At 38.9% G+C, this 19,229-nt stretch overlaps 2 protein-coding genes and 1 pseudogene across 2 annotated transcripts; all 3 read left to right on the top strand.

Annotated features, from left to right (window-relative positions):
* Positions 1 to 601, top strand: part of LOC101998091 — a 1,068-nt pseudogene extending 467 nt beyond the window's left edge.
* Positions 602 to 3,183: 2,582 nt separating this feature from the next.
* On the top strand, positions 3,184 to 4,128 carry LOC101998371 (olfactory receptor 9G4). Its single transcript, XM_026789266.1, has one exon. It carries the CDS (start codon positions 3,190 to 3,192, stop codon positions 4,126 to 4,128), a length of 939 nt encoding a protein of 312 aa, XP_026645067.1. The 5' UTR covers positions 3,184 to 3,189.
* Positions 4,129 to 11,051: 6,923 nt separating this feature from the next.
* On the top strand, positions 11,052 to 12,005 carry LOC101997800 (olfactory receptor 1002). Its single transcript, XM_005346695.2, has one exon. The coding sequence runs from the start codon at positions 11,052 to 11,054 to the stop codon at positions 12,003 to 12,005; it is 954 nt and encodes a 317-aa protein (XP_005346752.1).
* The last annotated feature ends 7,224 nt before the right edge of the window (positions 12,006 to 19,229 follow it).

Below are 19,229 nucleotides of genomic sequence, written 5' to 3'. Positions count from 1 at the left end.
AGAATGGTGGTACCCGGGTGGTTAAGCTTCGAAAAATGCCCAGGTATTATCCTACGGAAGATGTGCCTCGGAAGCTGCTGAGCCATGGCAAAAAGCCCTTCAGTCAGCATGTGAGACGCCTGCGTGCCAGCATCACTCCTGGGACTGTCCTCATCATCCTTACCAGACACCACAGGGGCAAGAGAGTGGTTTTCCTGAAGCAACTGGGCAGTGGTTTACTGCTTGTGACAGGACCTCTTGCCCTCAACAGAGTTCCTTTGAGAAGAACACATCAGAAGTTTGTCATCGCCACCTCTACAAAAGTTGATATCAGCACAGTTAAAATCCCCAAACACCTGACTGATGCTTACTTCAAGAAAAAGCAGCTGCGTAAGCCCAGGCATCAGGAGGGTGAGATCTTTGACACAGAGAAGGAGAAATATGAGATTACAGAGCAGCGCAAGGCTGATCAGAAAGTGGTGGACTCGCAGATTCTGCCAAAGATCAAAGCTGTTCCTCAGCGGCAGGGCTACCTGAGCTCTCAGTTCTGTCTGACGAACGGGATGTATCCTCACAAACTGGTTTTCTAAATTGCTGACAACCTAATTAAGCAACTTTATGTGAAAAAAAATAGAGCAGCAACTTAGCAGAGTCATATGGATGAAAATTATCGATGAGAGGGATTAAACATGTTTATAAGTGATTAGTGATGGGCCATAGTCAGAAAAAGACATTTTGAAGGCACTTAAAAAGAGAATGGTATATTAACCATGAAGATGTCCATCTTTTAGTCTTACAGGGACAGGAAATGCTCTGCTAAAAAATTTTTGATATTGCACATGAATGCTATGTTTGACTAAGGGAAAGAAAAGAGGTTGAAGCAGAATGGGAGGTTATGGAGAGTGTTAGGATATAAAGTCCTGTAATAAGGGAATGTTCAGAACAACAAATCCTTGGTACGGAGTAAGACAAAGAGAGCTGGGCACTGCAGAACATCTGTTCCATGTTGTACATCATGGACAAATCAGATGTGCCAAGTATGTTTGCTTCCCAAACAAGGGAGAACTGGTGAGAGTGATAGTCTCAAGGTAAGTTACAGCCTGCTGACAGAACCTCAAGGGTAGAATTCAAGTGCTTGCACCATGTATGCTAATGGGGGCAATGCATAGCTTAGCAGTAGTGAGAGAAGTAGACTAGCTTTACATCCACAATGCATCAGTTAAATTCTATGTTTAGTGGAAAACACCAAGTGTCTTGCCTCCTCAGTGTGAAGAGGACAGATAAGACCAAAGGTCTCGAGTGCACCCTCCTAGTGATAATAGTGACAGGCTTTGCTCAAAGAAGAACATTTGAAAACTGAAGCCCATCAGCAACCTCTATAAGTTTCTAGATTGTCATTCTGCATTAGCAGCTAGAAATAAAAATCTCCTCCTCTTGGTTGTGATTTGGGGAATTCTTAGAATTTTTGTGAGAGCAACTTTCTAACTTCATGGTTCATAGTCCCTCGATATATTACAGGCAAAAAAATAAAATAAAAAGTTCTTCCTAGTGTTTAGTATCTGCTACATAAGAAAATGCCTGACAAATGCTTCTGTATCTCACATCAGCTGGAATAAAGTGACAAGTATGTGATTTTAGTTTGTAAATGGATTATAGCTTTAGAGTAACCACGGATGAAATTTGCAAGAACAGGGGTAAAGTAAATAATCATACAGGACACACAAGGGTCTTTGAGACCATGGTTTCCTTCCCTCCCTCCTTCCATCTCCCTGGCTCATTTTTACCCATCCATTCTTCTTCCTCTCTTCTTTTCTTTCTCCCTCACCCCTCCCTCCCTCCCTCCCTCTCTCCCTTCCTCCCTTCCTTCCTTCTTTCCATCTTCCCATCCTGCCATCTTTCTTCCTATCCTGCTTTCTGCTTTCCCCACTATTTCAAATTTAAATTAATTTTTACTGGAACCCCCCCCAAAAAAACTTATTAAAAACTGCAAATTTATGTAGCACTGCTATTCAGATACAGTGTGGAACATTATAACTGGATTAAATGTAACATTATCATGTCCTCAAGTATTCGTATTTTCCTTTATTTTCATTTTATTTACATTTCTATTACAGGTGGGGTGTGTGTGTGTGTGTGTGTGCGTGCGTGCATGTGTGTGTGTGTGTGTGTGTAAAATGTGGAGGTCAGAGGACAATTTGGAAAAGAATCACATCTCTCTTCCTACCAAGTGGGTCCTGATAATCAAAGTCAGGTTGTCGATCTTGGCTGCAAGATCCTTCTCCTAATGAGCTATCTCACTAGCCCCATTAATTACTCTTGCATGGGAGAATGTGCAAAATATTTTCCTAGTGTTTGAAACAGTCATTACAGTTGTCTGTAGTCTATGGCACAGTAGCATACTGAAATTTTTTATTTTCTTAGTCTGAGCTAGTTTCTCAGCACACACTCCTGGGTAAGCTGATTCGAGACTTAAATATCTGTTTTGCTGATGACTTGGCTGTGTGACTGGTTGCTTACATTCTACACCTGTGGGTTTCATCAATTATATTATGAAGTAGGAAATGTCACTTGAGCTATGCAAAGATGAAGAGAATTATGAAAATTAAATCATAGAGTTCAATGTAGAACCTGCTATATGATACATATGTGTGTATTTCAATTTGTTGCACTAGCAGAAGGAATAATGTGTATAAATGTTTAACTCTTGACCCATGAGAAATTCTCAATTAATTATGGAAGAATACTAAATGTGTGTGTGTGAATATTCTGTTGGAGATACTGTGAAAGCTTAAAATTAACCTGAATTTAGGATGCTCTTGTCTCAGTAACTTCTGTATAAGCCTGTGAGACCATGTCCAGCTCACCATACTTCAGTTTTATGAGTGGTGACTACTGATCAAACTTTCTTCTGGGCATTTTAATGTATGTATTCTTTATGTAATCAGAAAGGAGGCCAGTTGTTTACTGAACAATTCTATATGTTATTTCTCTTATCTATTTCAGGCCCTGTATTAAAGCTACTATATAAAATCCCTAATTTTAAAGTCATTCATACCACAATTGCAAGGATCTTTCAAAGTGACAGACTAAAGTTCTGTAATTAAATATAGTAACTAAAATCTGTTAGGTTTTCTAGTAATTTCTGAACTACCTGGTATGTTTGTTATCATAATTCAATGTTTATTGATGACCAGGCTCTCCTCTGGGAACATGGAGGTGGATAATAGAACCATCCTTACTGAATTCATCCTAGTGGGCTTCTCAGCAAACCCCCACTGGCAGCTGATTCTATTTGGAATATTTCTAACCATCTACTTGTTGACACTATCAGGGAACATGACATTGGTTGTCTTAATTCGTATTGATTCTAGACTTCATACACCTATGTACTTTTTCATCAGCAATCTATCATTTTTGGATTTCTGGTATACTTCTGTATATACACCAAAGATATTGGCCACTTGTATCTCAGAAGACAAACGCATCTCCTTGGCTGGATGTGGGGCTCAGCTATTCTTCTCCTGTGTTGTAGCCTACACTGAGTGCTACCTGCTGGCAGCCATGGCCTATGACCGCCATGCAGCAATTTGTAGCCCATTGCTCTATTCAAGCATCATGTCTACTTCTCTCTGTACTGGGCTGGTGGCTGGCTGTTACATAGGAGGATTTTTGAATGCCATAGCCCATACTGCTAACACCTTCCGGCTAACTTTCTGTGGTAAAAATATTATTGATCACTTCTTTTGTGATGCACCACCATTGGTAAAAATGTCCTGTACAGACACCCGTGTCTATGAAAAGGTCCTCCTGGGTGTGGTGGGCTTCACTGTGCTCTCCAGCATTCTTGCAATCCTCATTTCCTATTTCAACATCCTCCTGGCTATCTTGAGGATCCGCTCAGCCTCAGGAAGACGCAAGGCATTCTCCACCTGTGCCTCTCACCTGGTCTCTGTCATGCTATTCTATGGTTCCTTGCTTTTTATGTATTCAAGGCCTAGCTCAACCTACTCTCTAGAAAAGGACAAAGTGGCCGCCCTCTTCTACACTGTAGTTAATCCGTTGCTCAACCCTCTCATCTATAGCCTGAGAAACAAAGATGTCAAAGAGGCCTTCAAGAAAGCAACACAGACAATACGACCACACACATGAAGCTTATCCCCCTTTGCTAAGTGCTGTGTTAATTTATTGTCCCAGTAATTCAGTTTTGCATGTGCTCACACATTTGGACCTTTCAATTAAATTCTACAAGTGATCCGCTAAACAATGAAAGGTTGAGCAAATGATTTTTACTTATTATTTTATACTGTGTGTGACATAATTTATTTCAATATTTATAGTTTAAAGTACTTGATTATTTAATGTTCTTCAATATTATATTTTGTCTCCTAATTTTTCTTGTTCATTAATTCTGAAATATTTAAGAGAAAAGTGATTACAGTTTCAAAAAGGATATAGTTTAATTTTAAGTTTGTCAAGACGTTGTTGCTGCTCCCTGAGAAGAAGATTCAAACTGCTAAGATTCTTGGGTGTGTAGCCATAACTGTAGGATTTTACTTTAATATGGTGCCTCCTCCAATAAATTCTGTAATAAAGTATAAATGGAGTGTGTAGAAGCACACTTCATAAACCATATATCTTTTATATCAATGAAGTATTAGATAAAGACATTAAGAGTTGTCTAGATTATGAGGTGCAGCGAAAAGTAGCATTAAATATACGAAAAAATATGAGTCCTTCTAGGTGTGTATCACCCTCGCTAGTGTGTAGTCTCCTAGGTAGAGTAGGTACTTGACAGGATCCCTTCTCAGGTCACATATAGAAATGGCTCAATAGGCAAAGGGGGGACAACTTTAAGATAAAAGGAAATAAAAGGTCATTAACATGTATCTGTCCAAATCCAGCAGCTGCCTGGTTGTTTCTTAGGGACAAGCAGGGGAATTATCAGAGCATTTCCAGCCCTAACAAAGCTGCTTATATTGCCATGGGAAACCCTGGATGATCAAGTAGTTGATACCCCTGGCTCTGAGCCAGCACCTTCACATGAATTCAATGCCTTAACCCCCTAGTGAATAGATACCATAGGGTAGAAATTTTTGCCTAAGCATCCTTAAGGACCTACTATAATTGCATTCATATCTAAGTTCCATCAATAAATGCAGTAGATCAAACAGCATGTTATATAGTGATTTATTATTTTAGAATTCCACCAGATGGTATTTTAGGATAGTGTGGGTCAATATCTTAAAGCAAATCTTCTGCTGCCTTTTCAGGCTGGTTCTACTTATTTTCAGATAAATGAAACAATGTGCTAGATACAACATTTAAAATACTATACTTACAATTTAGTGCTTAGCAGGTTTAGTTATTATGTTTCAAGATCAGAAATTAAAAAAGGGGTTTCTTTATCAGAGATTAAATTTTATTTTTACAATTGACAAAATGAGCACATTTATATATTTAGTAAAATTTAAAAACAGCCAATAAAAAACAGTTCATTCCCTCAGATGAACTACCTCCAAGTTTCACATCTTTCCTTTTATCTGTAATTATTCTTTCATACATAATTGTCATCCTCCTTCCCGAAAACCAGTTTTGACATTACACATTTTTTGTTCAGTAAGGAATCCCTACCAGTATCTAGTATCTATGAGAAATTACAGATTGCTGTACACATACTAATAATTCATAAGGTGTTTCCTTAATATATCTACAATACCTATTGTGCAAGGACAAGAACTGGATCAGTACTAGGAGAGACAATAAATAAGCACCAATCCAATGATAAAGTACTATAAATTTTCCTCCTTCACTTCCAGTTACAAAATTTTGTGTTTTAAAACTGCATTGATAATTGATAGCCAATAGCAGACTGAAGTTGAATTACTCAGCAACTAATACAAATCAAATGAGAGAAAAGTACATTGTGTACAATTATGTACATAAATGAAGACATGACAATAAAATCCACAAAGTTATATTAAAATACAAAACTGTTACACTACTAAAGTAATGTACACTAATGAGACATTTTCTGTTGAGTTTCAAACAATGGAAACTTTATCTTCAGATTCAAAGTTCCTTAACCATGCCCCCATGTAGTTTGTTATCATGTAGTCCTGGCTTGCAAAGAGTGTGTCAACCTAGACTGCAGAAGGAGCCAACTGAAGAGTTTTCCCAGAGCTTTTTTTACATCTTTATTCTTCAGACTGTATGTAGATCATGGAGTACAACCTTGGGAATAAAACAGTAGAAAAGGTAGACACCATTGTGTCCCTCTCCAGGGGGTGTCTGGAACTTGGGCAAGAGTAGATGTAGAGAATGGAGCCATGGTACAAGTTCACAGAGATGAGGCGCTAGAAGTATGTGGAGAAAGCCTTGAGGTGGGCCTGACTGAAGTGGATCCTCAGAATGGCAACAATAATGAAGAGACGGAAAGCTATGATGAGCAGGTTACAAGTAATGGCATTGGGGTCCAGCAGAAGCACATCATAGATGGGTAACTCTCCCTGACATCACACCCCATCTTCACCAGAATTGAGATATCGCAGAAAAAGTCATCAATGACGCTGTCTCCAAAACAACCCAATGTAATATGTTGTTGGTTAATAGTTCTTCATTGGTAAGTCGTCAGGTGTAGGAATGCACAACAAGACAGATGAACAACCTCCTTGACAAGACCTGTGCATCAGGCAGGTGCCTGTATGTGGTTACAGAGATCATAAACTATGTCACCTAGAAGGTAGTACTCACTGTAGCCAGTCTGGAAGAGAAGAACTGAGACAAACATCCAGCAAAGGAATTGTTTATGTCTTCAGAGATGCAGGTCACCGGGATCTTTGGATTATGGAAGAATAAGATTCAAAAGACTTACAACACTGGGCTGGGCACAGCATGTGTGACTTGGATTCAGCCTTAGAATTCTGGAGGATAAATGTAGCCTGGAGTTTCCAGAGCTCCCAAGACTAAATAGGTTCAAATTTGATTCTGATCATAAGATCCAGGAATTTTGAGTAAGAACATTTATGATCTGATTTAGGATGTAAAAGCACTTTGGAGATCTTGAGGGAAGTACATGGCAGAACCAAAACAAGGTGGCAACAATAGCTAAATGAAGAGGTGATGGTTCCTCTCTCTCAAATTGCAAAGAGGTCAAAAGTGTTCTCACTCTCCAAACATAAAACTGTTCCTCCTTCTTGTATGGTAATCACATACAAAATATAATCCTCATTGCTCTTCCCAGAGTCTCTCAATTGATTTCCCACATTCAGATGCATTAGTGATTCTAACATATTCTATTGCACTTGTTTTCTGAAGCTTAGTTTCTCTCAGTAAAATTAACCCTTTGCACATTGATAAATGACAGAAAATGATACACACCTTAAATACATTGATGGGTAAGATATTACAAAGCTAAAGAATATTGAAACATATTATTTTCTATCTATCTGTGTTTTAATATCCATCCTCCAACATCTGACAATTTTTCCAGTCCTCCAAGTCTCTAGCAATTGCTGCTGCACATTTAAATCACGTTTTAAAAAATATTGTCTTTATTTTAAAATTCTGTCTTTAGAAAGTGCATATATTACATGTTGGAGGTATGATGTGGGATTCCCCTCTGTATAGTATGAATATGTTTTATTACCATTGGCTAATAAAGAAGCTACTTTAAACTATGGCAGGGCAGAATATAGTCAGGCAGAAAAACTAAACTGAATGCAGGGAGAAAGAAGGCAGAGTCAGGCAGATGTCAGCAACCACCAAGGAAGCAAGATGTGAGGTAACAAACCATGAGTCTCATGGTAAAATATAAAATAATGGAAATGGGTTAACTTAAGATGTAAGAATTAGTTAATAATAAGCCTGAGCTACTAGGCCAAAGAGTATGTAAGTAATAGTAAGCCTCAGAATGACTATTCATAACAGCTTCAGGAACAGGCAGGTGGAGAAAAGCCAGTCTGGGGGACCAGTGGGATGGAGAATACTTCTAGCAACAGAAGTAAAGGTTTTATTTTAGACACTTCTATTTGACTTAATCTTCTCTATTATTTTCCAAAAACAGTAATTCTGCTACATTCTGTAGATCTTTTGTAAATCGAGGTGACTCTAGTTAATAATATTTTATATACAAGAAATTGTCTAAGAGCATAGGTCTCATGTGTTGTCATCACAAAGGACAAATATATTAATTAGATTAATGGAACATTTTCTTACATTTTTACATTTTCTTACATAATTTACACTTATGCCAAAATATCCTATTGTATGTAGACTTTTGTGTGAGCATGCTGGAGAATGACTCTGGACTGCACATGTGTTCTAATGATGAGCTATCCCAATCTCCATCTATGCAACTTTTATTTATGATCTAGAGTCTAATAAATCTAGTAACAAAAATTTGTTAACATTTCCCTCATAGACCTTATCTCCTGGGATTCTGATTCCTTGAGGGAGTTGACACCAATTATTTCCAGTCTTTAGAAAACACCTTTTTACATCCTGTACAAAATTAAATCAGCGAACATCTTATTAAAGTTCAGCTTCAGGAGGCTATGATATAGAATTTATACTTCTGGATAACCAGGAAAGACAACAGGTGTAATTTCCAAGGTAAGTTGATCTCATATAAACAACTATAAATCCCATACTTCACTACTACATTAGCAGACGGTTATGTGGCAAATTTCTTCTGAAATGTGAATTAATGATACATAAACACCTTCAGGGGCCAGGTAACTAAAATGAAGTCAGAGACTTGGGAAAATATCATTTGTAAGCTAACCGTGTGTGGTGATATTTTGTTTGTGATCTAACAAATAAAGCTTGCCTGAAGATCAGAGTGTGGAGTTAGACACAGTTAGCCATAGAGATCAGGTGGTGATGGCACAGACCTTTAATGCCAGCACTTGGGAACTCTGTGAGTTCAAGGGCACCCTGGGCTACATGAGATTGAATCAGTCTAAAAGAGAAGCAGATCTCATACCTTTGATCCCAGCACTTGGGATCACATGTCTTTAATCCCAACATGAGGGAGGGGGAGACAAGGATGAGAGAGCTGGGTGGAGAGGATGAGACAGGAACTCAGTTTTCAGTCTGAGGATTTGTAGGGACAGGATCACCCCTTTGACCTGCGGTAAGAACTAGTGACTAACTGCTCTACTTCTCTGATCTTCACACAAGCGTTATTTGTTACAGCAGAAAGAAAATACCACCACACCATGAAAAATAAAATTAGGCATTGGTTGGTTATCCCACGTATGTCTTTTGCTTCAAATGGCGTAGCTTGAATGTACATGATAATGTGATTTCTGTCAAGGAAGGGGTATGGGAGTTATCATAGGGATAGCACAATATGAAGAAAGGTTTATTGGCTAATCGAATGTTAGAGCTGAGAAATCTTGTTTTCACTGGGATCTAATTTATTCACCCATTTGATGTTCCTTTAACTATAATTATAAAACACACATCTGGATCAGCTTATTTAAATTCTCAGGTAGCTCAGGTGAGCCTGGAAAGCAAAAAGTCTAATAAACTTTTATACAACCAGAATATCATTTCACACAGCATTTCAAGTTGAACACAAAGTTTAGAGTATAATAATTATCATATAAAATTGTATGCATTTTAACATCTTTGCTTAACATGGGCAATTATCTGATACACAGTTCTGTGTGTTCTCATTTGCCTCAGTCTTTTCCTGTAACTTTAACAGTGGCACACAAAATCCTTTATTGCAGACCTCTTGACTTAATAATGAAAGATATAAGTAACCATAAGTGAGTTTCTACACCTAGAAAGTATAAAAACGTTGAAGAATTTTTAATTCTAAGAGTTTTTCTGACCAACCTTAGACAAACTCATCCCGGTGTTTTCTCATCTCCCATTGCCTTTGAAACTGGAAAGTATTAAGGGTTGTCTCATTCACAGCTTTCAGTACATCCCACTTTTCCTGCCAGACCTTCAGACAGCACACACTGCGGTCATAGCCCATCCTGAGGCTGTTTTTGTTCAATTTTTGTAATAGCTATGATCATTTCAACTGCATGCCCCTCTTTCCTAGTTTTACTGTGCTGTTCTATCTTCTCCTGCTTCTCCAAGTGATGTCATTCTTGCTAAATAAGTGCTTAAGTTAGAAAAACACACAGGTTCTTAGAAAGCAAAGGGGATGTAGTTATGTCCTTGGTAAGCTTTCCCTAATTTTATCAAACCTGACTTCTTTCAGATCAGTGAAATGCTTTAAATATCCACTCATGTTGTTGCCTGTATTGTACTTGAATATTTTACTAATTTAGGAGAATTTTGTCTGCTTCAGATTCTTGGCTACTGTAGATGAGGCTTCTAGGAACAATTGTATATGGTTTACTATGTGAATATAAATTATTTCTCAGGGATGAAGATGAAATGTCTGTTTTTATTTTTAAATCATTCACTTCTCTCTCCAAAGATCCTGTCAACAATCAGTATTTAAGATTAAACCCTTCTTTGGGGGCCACAGAATATATGAGGAGTTAAGGCTGTGATATGAATAATTTAGATGGAGAATGTGTGACAGAGAGTGCACCATGTAGTTATGTGACTCCTATTCAAAAGGTTTGTATTCTTTTCTTAATATACAATTCTATAGCTTAGACATTATAAATTATGTCTTAGAAAGCATGGGGATTTAGTTCTATAGGATATGTGTGTCGGAATGGAGATTATACACATAACACTTGCCTGTCCTTAAGTTGGTTAAAATAATCTAAATTCAGTGATTCATCCAATTACTTTTTCTCATGTGATGTTTTAAAAAATATCCTTGTGAAGTTAGTTAGGAGACATTGTGGCATAATCTCCAAAGTTCACATTGTAGGTCTAAAATTTTCATTCTTTAAAAAAAATGAGGAAATCCAAGACTCCAGTGAGGTTTTTTTACTGGCTCAGAGGTTCCCAAGCTCTGGAAAAGACAGCCCTAATAACCAGAAGGAAGACAAAGGGTAAAACTCAAGTTAAGAAAAATTAAACTTTAATTGTGAATTTACCACAGACAAAAACAAAATTCTGTCTTTGTCATAATAGACTGATCTAGAAGAATGCACAGAAATCAAACTGCAGTGACAGAGTTCTTCCTCATGGGATTGACCACCTCCTTCCAGCTCCAAATTCTCCTCTTCCTGCTATTTCTCTGTATTTATCTTGTCACGCTTCTGGGGAACCTGGGAATGGTCATTCTCATTCGCCTGGACACTCGACTCCACATCCCCATGTACTTTTTGCTCAGCCACTTGTCCTTTGTGGATGCCTGCTCCTCTTCAGTCATCAGTCCTAAGATGTTGTCTGACATCTTTGTGGAGAGAAAAGTGATCTCCTTCCTAGGTTGTGCTGTCCAGCTTTGCCTATTCAGCCAGTTTGTAGTGACGGAATGTTTCCTCCTGTCCTCCATGGCATACGATAGATATGTTGCCATTTGTAAGCCTTTGCTGTATACGCTCATTATGTCCCAGAGGGTCTGTGTGCAACTAGTAATAGGGCCTTATGGCATAGCCCTTATAAGCACCATGGTACATATAACTTTTGCCTTTCTCCTGCCCTACTGTGGTCCAAATCTTATCAATCACTTTTTCTGTGACCTTCTCCCTGTTTTATCACTGGCATGTGCAGATACTCATGTGAATAAACTTTTGCTTTTTGTCTTGGCTGGGATCCTGGGTGTATTCAGTGGTATCATCATCTTGGTGTCCTACATTTACATTGTCATGACTATCCTGAAAATCCACTCTGCTGATGGGAGGCGCAAAGCCTTCTCCACCTGCTCTTCACACCTGACAGCTGTCTCTATCCTTTATGGGACTCTCTTCTTTATCTATGTGTGTCCGAGCACCAGCTTTTCTCAGGATATGAATAAGGTTGTGTCATTATTTTACACCACTGTTATCCCTATGTTAAACCCATTCATCTATAGCCTGAGAAATAAGGAAGTCAAAGAAGCATTCATCAGGACATTCGAAAAGCAATTTTGCTACAATTTGCAAGATAAAATGTTATAGATATAAACATTATTAGATAACAGTTATCCTATTTCAGATTTTTCTTTCAATCACAAGAAGCTCAGATCTTTAAGCTGAGATGTATGGATTATAGAATGTTCAACTTTTGCAAAACTATGAGGCTTTGTAACCAAAAATAACAGACTCTATTAAGCTCTGAAAAATAAAACTAAGTAAGCAATGAAATTGATACTTCAGCTATGGTTTACAGGTAGCCAAGTCCCTAAATTATCTTCTATAATAGGATAATTTATAATGTGTGGTAGTTTGAGTAAGAATGACCCCCATAGACTAATGTGTTTGAATATTTGGCCCATAGGGAATGGCACTATTAGGAAGTGTGGCCTTGTTAGAGTGGGTGTGGCTTTGTTGGAGGAAATATGTCACTGTGGAGGTGGGCTTTGAGATCTTATTTACTCAAGCAAAGCCTAGTGTGGCGGTCTCATTCTGTTGCCTATAGACAAAGACATAGAACTCTCAGCTCCTACTCCAGCACCATTTCTGCCTGAATGCTAACATTCTTCTTGCCATAACGATGATAATACTAAACCTCTGAAACTGTAAGCCAGCCCCAATTAAATGTTTTCCTTAATAAGAATAGTTATGGTGTCTCTTCACTGAACTAAGACAAAATGCTTAATGTTGAATCTGTTCAACTATAAAGAGTTTGATCAGGTAGTAAGCAAAAACATCCCTTTTTACAAGTATTTTCATATCTCATTAGATGCTAAAAATAGGCACAAATATAAAATATCTTGGGGTAACTATAAACAAGCAAGTGAAATACCTGTATGACAATAACTTTAAGTCTTTGAAGAAAGAAATTGAAAAAGATATCAGAAAATGGAAAGATCTCTTGTGCTCATGGATAGGTAGGATCAGCAAAATAAAATTGAAAATCTTACCAAGAGCAATCTATGGATTCAGTACAATCCCTATCAAAATCTCAACACGATTCTTCACAACCTTGAAAGAACAATATTCAACTGCATATGGAAATACAAAAAAAAAAAACAGAATAACCAAAACAATCTTGTACAAGAAAGGAACTTCTGGAGACATCACCATCCCTGACTTCAACCTCTACTATAGTAATAAAAAACATACATAGCTATAGTAACAAAAAACAGCTTAGTATTGGCATAAAAACAGACACGTGGATCAATGGTATCAAATTGAACACTCTGACGTTAAGGCCTCCACTACTGCTAAGATTCTTAGCTGGGGTCATCCTTGTGGATTCCTGGGAGTTTCTCTTGTGTCTGATTTCACATTCACCCCACAGTGGCTCCCTCTTTCAAAGTATCTCTTTCCTTGCTCTTCCTCTCTGTCCTTTACCCAACTTGATATTCTCAATCCCCTCCTCTACCACCCTCCCCCCTCCCCCCATGCTGCCAATTTACTGAGGGTAGGTTTGCTCTGAGGAGCGTTTCAAACCGTCAACTCATACTAAACTTCAGTTACATACTAGTAATTACCTTTTATTGACCACCTTTCCCCTTTGCCGTTTCCTCACTCCTGCTCCTCCATTTACATCCTAAACAAATTATGCAAACTTGAATCATCATCCCCAGCTGTGCCTCTAAGAAACGAAAACTGGGAATTCCACCTTTGCAGCGGGCTTTGAAACCCGGCTCATGCAATTACAACTAATTGTCAGCAGAGGGCGACATATGCACACACAAAGAGCTCTCCATGGCCTTCCTGCCTGCTAATACCCAGACAAGCTTCAAAGCGCATCACACCTGAAACTCAATCACCAGTATTCAGACCATGCCACAGAACTCCTTTTCCAATGTAACTCCAAATGCCCCGATTGCCAATTTTGCTCCTGGCTTTAAAACCAGATATTTCTAAAAAGCTGACACCCTAAAGCAAAATTATGGTTAGCTGGTTTGCACGCTCTAAATCACCTTTTAAGACCTTCAGAAGTAGGGTTTACTTATTAAGATAGTTGAATGTTTATAAAGTCAAAATATATGTTTACAGGAAGGTTGCAGCGGTTTCATCGCAATGCTTGTCTCTAACAGCACAGCCCCGCCCTCTTCAAACAAGACTCTTTGAAGATACAAGGAATGTCAGGATCTTACCAATTGTAATGTAGCTAGTCAGGAAAACGATTGAGAACCAAGTCACTCTTTTTTTTTTTCTTTTTCTTTTTCGAGACAGGGTTTCTCTGTGGTTTTGGAGCCTGTCCTGGAACTAGCTCTTGTAGACCAGGCTGGTCTCCAACTCACAGAGAGCTGCTTGCCTCTGCCTCCCAAGTGCTGGGATCCTTACCAAGTCACTCTTGAAGGAGCCCTCTTGTCATACCAGACAGGAATGAGATCAAAGTATGGTGCTGTCTGACTAGATCCACTAGAGGTGAAACCATAAAAATATATTCAAAAGTGAAATTAAAACTCTAAAACTCAGAATAAGGGGTGAGAATGAGGAGCCTGGCAGAGTACAGGGGAAGTCCTGCTGTGTTATCTGGGTATGATGCTACCCATCATGGCAACAGCTCAAGACCTCATTTCCAGATCAGCAGAGCTGCCTTCATATCTGAGGATACAATACATTTTATAACATCTGACATCAACCTTTATGACTTAGCCTCTTAGGAGCTCTTTTAAGGGAGAAAGGGGCTGGACGCAACATTATCTTGTGATATTATTTGTACAGTGCAGTGCCTATGAATCCAATTACTCACAAGATGGGGGGTTCTGTATTAGAAAATCTAATTAGGTCCTAGACTAAAATTCTCCAAACTAAATTGTCTTCGTGGGATCTTTTAACAACCACTTAACTTCCTTTTATGTTACCTACAGGTCATGAGACTTACCTTCCCAACATCAAGCGATTGCTTTGGAGAACACTCCACTTATTGGCCTATATTACCTTTTTATTTCCTCTGCAGAAATGCAGATACAAAACTACCCGCCTACTATGCAAACTTCATGAAGGCTTGTACTTTGTAATTTTCAAGTAGTCTTTTTTTCGGTCATATGAACGGTCAGACAGCTGGGTGTCATCGGAATAAACATTAAGGTCAAAATGTAGTCCAAAAAGAAGAAAATGGTCTAATATTTCTTTACACCAAATAAAATGTCAACTAAAAATGTCACACATTTTCCCCAGTCAAATGTGACTTGTTGATCCTCCATGTCACAGCTCTTTCTTTCCATTTGGTAGGACGATGAAAAGTAATTAATCGTAACAAGTTCACACAAACCCTGTCCCTCCCTAGTCAGATGTCTGTGGATTATTAACTTATTCGTGGTCATAGGAAACATTTAAGAAGTGAGCATTCCCCAAGTTACGGAATCCAATTTCTCAAATTATAAACAAGGAAGTGAAATTTTCTTATACTCTCCAGACCCAGGGTCACATGGCCATTTGGTGGAGAGTTCCAGGTTGCCATAGTGAACACTAGTAAAGTGGTATCAATGCCCTAAATACAAATAATAGTTAGATTTCATTGCTCATAAAATGGATCCCAACTTATATTAGATAAGTATGAACCGGTTTTAACAGATTCCAAAGTCAGTCAATAGTCACAACTATCCCCATATACCATTTGAAGTTTCTGTGAAGGTTTCTGGGTTTACTGCAAACACCTGATCCACATGACTCACCTCCAACCTGGCAATTTCTGACATCGTGTTTAAAATAGCATTGCTTAACCTGGGCTCTTACCCACCTGTTACATGTGGGATGCAAATGTGTCTGTCAGATACTTTACCAGTCACTCGATGTTGAAGTCACTCTTCAAAGTAAAAGTATGTCTTATATCAAGAGCTATTTATAATCAGAGTTAGTTTTCTGGTTTCTGTTATGATGTGTTCAATGAATGCCTGCCCTTCTTGGAAACTTCCTGAAAGCTTGGCAAGTCCGGCTGTCTCTACGCATTTCACAATGTATCAAACAACAGGCTATGGTGGATCGTGGTAGATTTGTAGAAATGTGGAAGATCGGTAGATGATACAGTGGCTAAGATAAGGAACTGAATTCAGAGCCCCAGTACCCAGGTAAAAAGCCACTGCCTGTAACCCTGGCTCTGGAAGACAGAGACAGAATGATCGCTGGAAATCACTAGTCAGCCATTCTAGGCAAAACACAGAGGTGAATGTGGTAGAGCAGGATACTCAGCTGTGGCTTCAGGCCTCTAGATGCACATGTGGGCATCTGCATCCCCATACTCACGTAAGTGCACTCATACAGCACACACACACCACACATACACACAAGTGCATGCACATACACACGTGCACATTCACACACACATACACACATGCACATACATACACACATAAGCACACACACAAGCACATGCACACAGACATGCATATGTGGTTTTTCTACAGAGAACTGAAAATTAATTTGTTCTAATGGAGATAGGTATAGGTGACTTGGGTGTTTAAAAGTACTTTATGAGCCGGGTGATGGATATAATATTTGAAGGGGAAAAGCTATTTTCAATAAAAGGAAAATATAGAGAAAAACGAATAAGCCTGCTGAGAGTATTCATATCTTTAAACATGTAGTCAGTACTACCGCAAATCAGAAGAGCACAATTAAAGTGTAAGCACTTAAAAGTATCGTAGGAAATGTTTTTGTATCCTTCCTTTATCCTATTCAAGTATTGGTCTTTTAGTTCCTTAGGAGGATTAAAAGGTTCTTGAATTCTCCTTAGCTACTCCTGTCTGAAACTGTATTAATACCCTCCCTTATCATTAAGACCAAATTTGAGGGTGACAAACCCTGGCAGATCACACTCAAGCTGATCGTTCTTGTCTCTTCTTCAGCTTCTGGGGGATCCTCTCTCCCACTTCCACAGTTTGAGGAGAATTACTGTCTCCCTGCCCATCACTGATAGCATCTTTTCTTTCTCTACAGTCGTTAAGGCAGGATACTCTGGACCTTAGCTACTGGGATAGAACAGGTCCCCTACAAAGCTTTCAGAACTACTCAGATTTTATATATTGATATGGTAAGCTTCTCACTGGTGCAAAGATGCCTCTGTGTTGTCCTTGAAGGGACCTCTCCTGAAGACTCTTGATAGACTCAGATACATTAAAAATGACTGCTTATCTGAAATATAGTGCGTCACTCATCTGGAAACAAGGTTAACCGGGGAGGACGATAACAACGCTTTGAATGCCAAGTTAGAAAATCAAGTCCTGACTTGAAAAGCTTCTGTCACATGCCATTCTCCAACCACAAAAGACGAGCACTCAGAGGCTGCGAGCAAATAACTTTAGATGGTGATTGAGCAACTTATACTCCACACGTATTAAACAATGTTCACATCATCCCCATGTCAAAAAGTCAACTGTTAATTAAATATAAGCATTACTTTGGAACACACAAAGTGAGTGGCATGCCCAACAGGATGCAGAGCTGAGGAATGACACTCAGAGAAGGCACTTGTAAGTGGAGCTAACTAAATGACATCCCCACCCCACGGCCAGCCTGAGTACACTTAGCTACTTGAGACTGCACATCCTGGTCCTTCCAGAACCGCATGGACAGCCATGAGGGAGATGGAAAGAGTCACCCAGCAATGTGCATTCGCCCTCTGACCAACTGGGAAACCCAGAGGGCACGCACTACTTCCCTATACTGTGAAATAAAAATCTAGTGACTATGTTCCCCTTTCTTCCCACCAAAGAATCTGATCGTTAAAAAATGGAAATTAAATTCTAATTACGTAAAATCTGAAAAAAACCAAACTTGAGTTTAAGGCTTTCTTGAAGGATGTGATGGATTTAACCAGGTTGTGCCCACCGGCAATTCTAGAATGGTGAGGGGTAAGGATATTTCAAGTGCTGCAGAAGCAAACTGGGTACGAATGTCCCTCTGTAACAATCCATGAAGATAATGGTGAGAGCATCCGAGAAAGAAAGCTACTGCGTGTATATTCCTCACCTCTCTTCAACTCTACGCTTCAGGCAAGGCACTTAGCCACTGCCAGCCTAGGCCCATGTTCTCCTTTCTCTTCTCCCCAAAGAGAACAGTCAGAAATCATACAAGCAAACAGACCCTTACAAGAAGAGCAGAGCATACGATGAACCATCACGATGAACCATTTACTCCAGGGAGATGGCGTAGACAGTGTATAAGGTTATATATAAGGTATCTCAGCAACTCATCATGTGGAAGGCAAAAGCTAGAAGGGAACAGGAAAGGACATCAAAAGAGACTGGGGTGGAATGCAGCATGAGGAGGGAAATTCTCAAAAGGGAAGCTAAACATCTCCTGGTAGTTACAGAGACTAAAAGTAACAGAGACACAGTGGAGCCTTTCACTTTAAATTCAATGAGCATTAGCAAAAGACAAAAGGTTTCTATAATCTGAAGAGAATCCAGAGTATGTATCAAAGGAGCCTGCCTTCTGCACAAAGAAACGTGCAAATGCATTGTGCTGCTCTGTTTATAACACAGGAACAGGAAATCAGACTAGATGTCCATCACCAGAGGAAAGGGTATTGAAAATACGGCACATATACACAATGGAATTTTATTGAACAGTGTAGAAAAATGAGATTATAAAATATTCAGGAAAATAGATGTATCTGAAAAAAGTATCTTGAGGTTTTTCTAGGCATCTTAAAAGCATTATGTCCAAAAGCAGACTCAGAGGCTTTCTTAAGCCAATGTGCCTTACACATCTCAATTAGTGAATTAACGGTAACTGCATTTGTTCTGTGGCTGAAACCAAAACGTTGGGTTTTTCTTTTTCCTTCTTTATTTTCACTCTTTGTGCAGTGCAATCACATGTTATTCAGTCATCACACGTACATGAACACACATATAAACATGTACACGGTGCATATACTCACACACAGACATACACACATGTGCATATACACACATACATATGCACATGTATACACACACACACACACACACACACACTCAATCTGGTGGAAGCCACTACTATTTCTTTCACTGAAAGCACCACTACTCACCAAGCATATAGTAATTATAATATCTGGATTTTACCTTTCCCTCTCAGTAAACGATTCTTTAAGAAATCAGAGTAGGCTTGAGGAACCAAAGAGAGACATACAAAGATCTAATCTACATGGGAAGTAGAAAAAGACAAGATCTCCTGAGTAAATTGGGAGCATGGGGACCTTGGGAGAGGGTTGAAGGGGAGGGGAGAAGCAGGGAGGGGAGCAGAAAAAAATGTAGAGCTCAATAAAAATCAATCAATAAAATAAAATAGAAAAGAAAAAGA

This window comes from Microtus ochrogaster, chromosome 4, assembly GCF_000317375.1.
Source record: "Microtus ochrogaster isolate Prairie Vole_2 chromosome 4, MicOch1.0, whole genome shotgun sequence".
Classification (NCBI taxonomy): domain Eukaryota; kingdom Metazoa; phylum Chordata; class Mammalia; order Rodentia; family Cricetidae; genus Microtus; species Microtus ochrogaster.
This window is presented reverse-complemented; position numbering and strand designations above follow the sequence as displayed.